This window comes from Frankliniella occidentalis, unplaced genomic scaffold, assembly GCF_000697945.3.
Source record: "Frankliniella occidentalis isolate FOCC.00 unplaced genomic scaffold, Focc_3.1 Scaffold22, whole genome shotgun sequence".
NCBI classification, from domain to species: domain Eukaryota; kingdom Metazoa; phylum Arthropoda; class Insecta; order Thysanoptera; family Thripidae; genus Frankliniella; species Frankliniella occidentalis.
In genome coordinates this window covers 1,063,263-1,064,474 of record NW_026267152.1, presented here as the reverse complement: position 1 = coordinate 1,064,474, position 1,212 = coordinate 1,063,263, and the positions used below count along the sequence as shown (strand labels likewise).

Genomic DNA, 1,212 nt, shown 5'->3' with positions numbered 1-1,212 from the left:
CTCGCTGGAGGACACGCCGTCAACGCTAAACGTCGTGGTCCACAAGGGTCGCTGTTCTTGACAAAAATTGTCGCAAGCCTTTTTGCGTGCAAAGTTTTTGACTTTTGGAATGCGGAATTCAACAACTCCCAGACCAGGAATTCAAATGTGTTTAAAAGAAATTGCCAATCAAAAGAGGAGTGTTAAATTTTGGCGAGCAAAAGCAGCCACGGCGCGTAGAGCGTGCCGCACTTTGCGGTGGCCGCCTGCCGCCTGGAGGAGGTTCCCATCTAGGACCTCTTTTCGGGAAGGATTGCGTCCCATTCCGTGTGACGAATTCTCTTTGATGCGAGTAGGGAGAGAGAGAGAGAGAGGCGAGGCTGCGTTACCACGGCCCTCCTCGCGAGCCTTGCCACGCTACCGACGTTAGACACGCGTCGTCTCCACGCCCGCGCGGCCTGCGATGGGACGAGACTGGACGGTCCGCCGCGGAGCGAAGAGGGATGTGTCCTCCGGGCGGCGCGTCCAGGCTCCCGGGCGGGCTGCTCCGGGGAGGCTCCAGACCGAGCGTGACGCGCGGCCGCGCAGCACAAGGTCCTCCCGGGCAGGACCGAGCAGGACCCCCAGGAGAAGGACCCCCGCGGACGGCGCCTCCGGGCAGGAACCGGAGGACGGTCATTTGCCGACGCAAAGATGCGCCTCGATAGCGCCACGGTCTGCAGGCAGGAGCGGGCGGCGCAGGCAGAGGACGCACCGCGTACAACACTGCCGCAGCTACAGGACCCCCGCAGGCCGCAGGACATGGGCCTTGGGGCAGGTCATGTCGGGGAGCCGCTTTTCTCTCCGGCTCTTAGGCACTTCTCTTCGTTTTATAGCAGAGCTTCTCATAAAAATTATGGTTACGATGAGCTAATTTTCTCGTCAGTCTGACGCCGTTTACTAATGTCCCGCCCACTCTGCGATCTCCACAAAAATCATCTCTCTAAGATTGTGAAACTGGATCGATGAAAAAAGAATACGCCGTTGTCTTTGCCGCTCGCTTACCTTTTGTTTTTGCTCGCTGTTGCAGGTGCACTATGAGGTGGCCCGCCCCCGCCCCCGTCGCGCCCCGGCTAGACGCCCCGCCATGATCGGCGCCCCCGCCGGCCTCTTGGGTAAGTAGACGTTACGCGGGACGGTTCGAATTTGAACCTACTCCTACCCTCCAAAAAGGGCCGCGCGGGGCACAACTTC

General features: G+C 59.8%; 1 protein-coding gene across 3 annotated transcripts in view; it reads left to right on the top strand.

Moving 5' to 3' along the window:
- Window positions 1-1,212, top strand: part of LOC113210977 (nascent polypeptide-associated complex subunit alpha, muscle-specific form) — a 40,254-nt gene that overhangs the window by 21,675 nt on the left and 17,367 nt on the right. For all 3 annotated transcript variants that reach the window (XM_026429193.2, XM_052264875.1, XM_052264876.1), the window contains one exon: window positions 1,049-1,133. In XM_026429193.2, coding sequence (XP_026284978.2) covers window positions 1,106-1,133 — 28 coding nt within the window. In that variant the 5' untranslated portion in view covers window positions 1,049-1,105. The remainder of the gene's footprint in view (window positions 1-1,048; window positions 1,134-1,212) is intronic.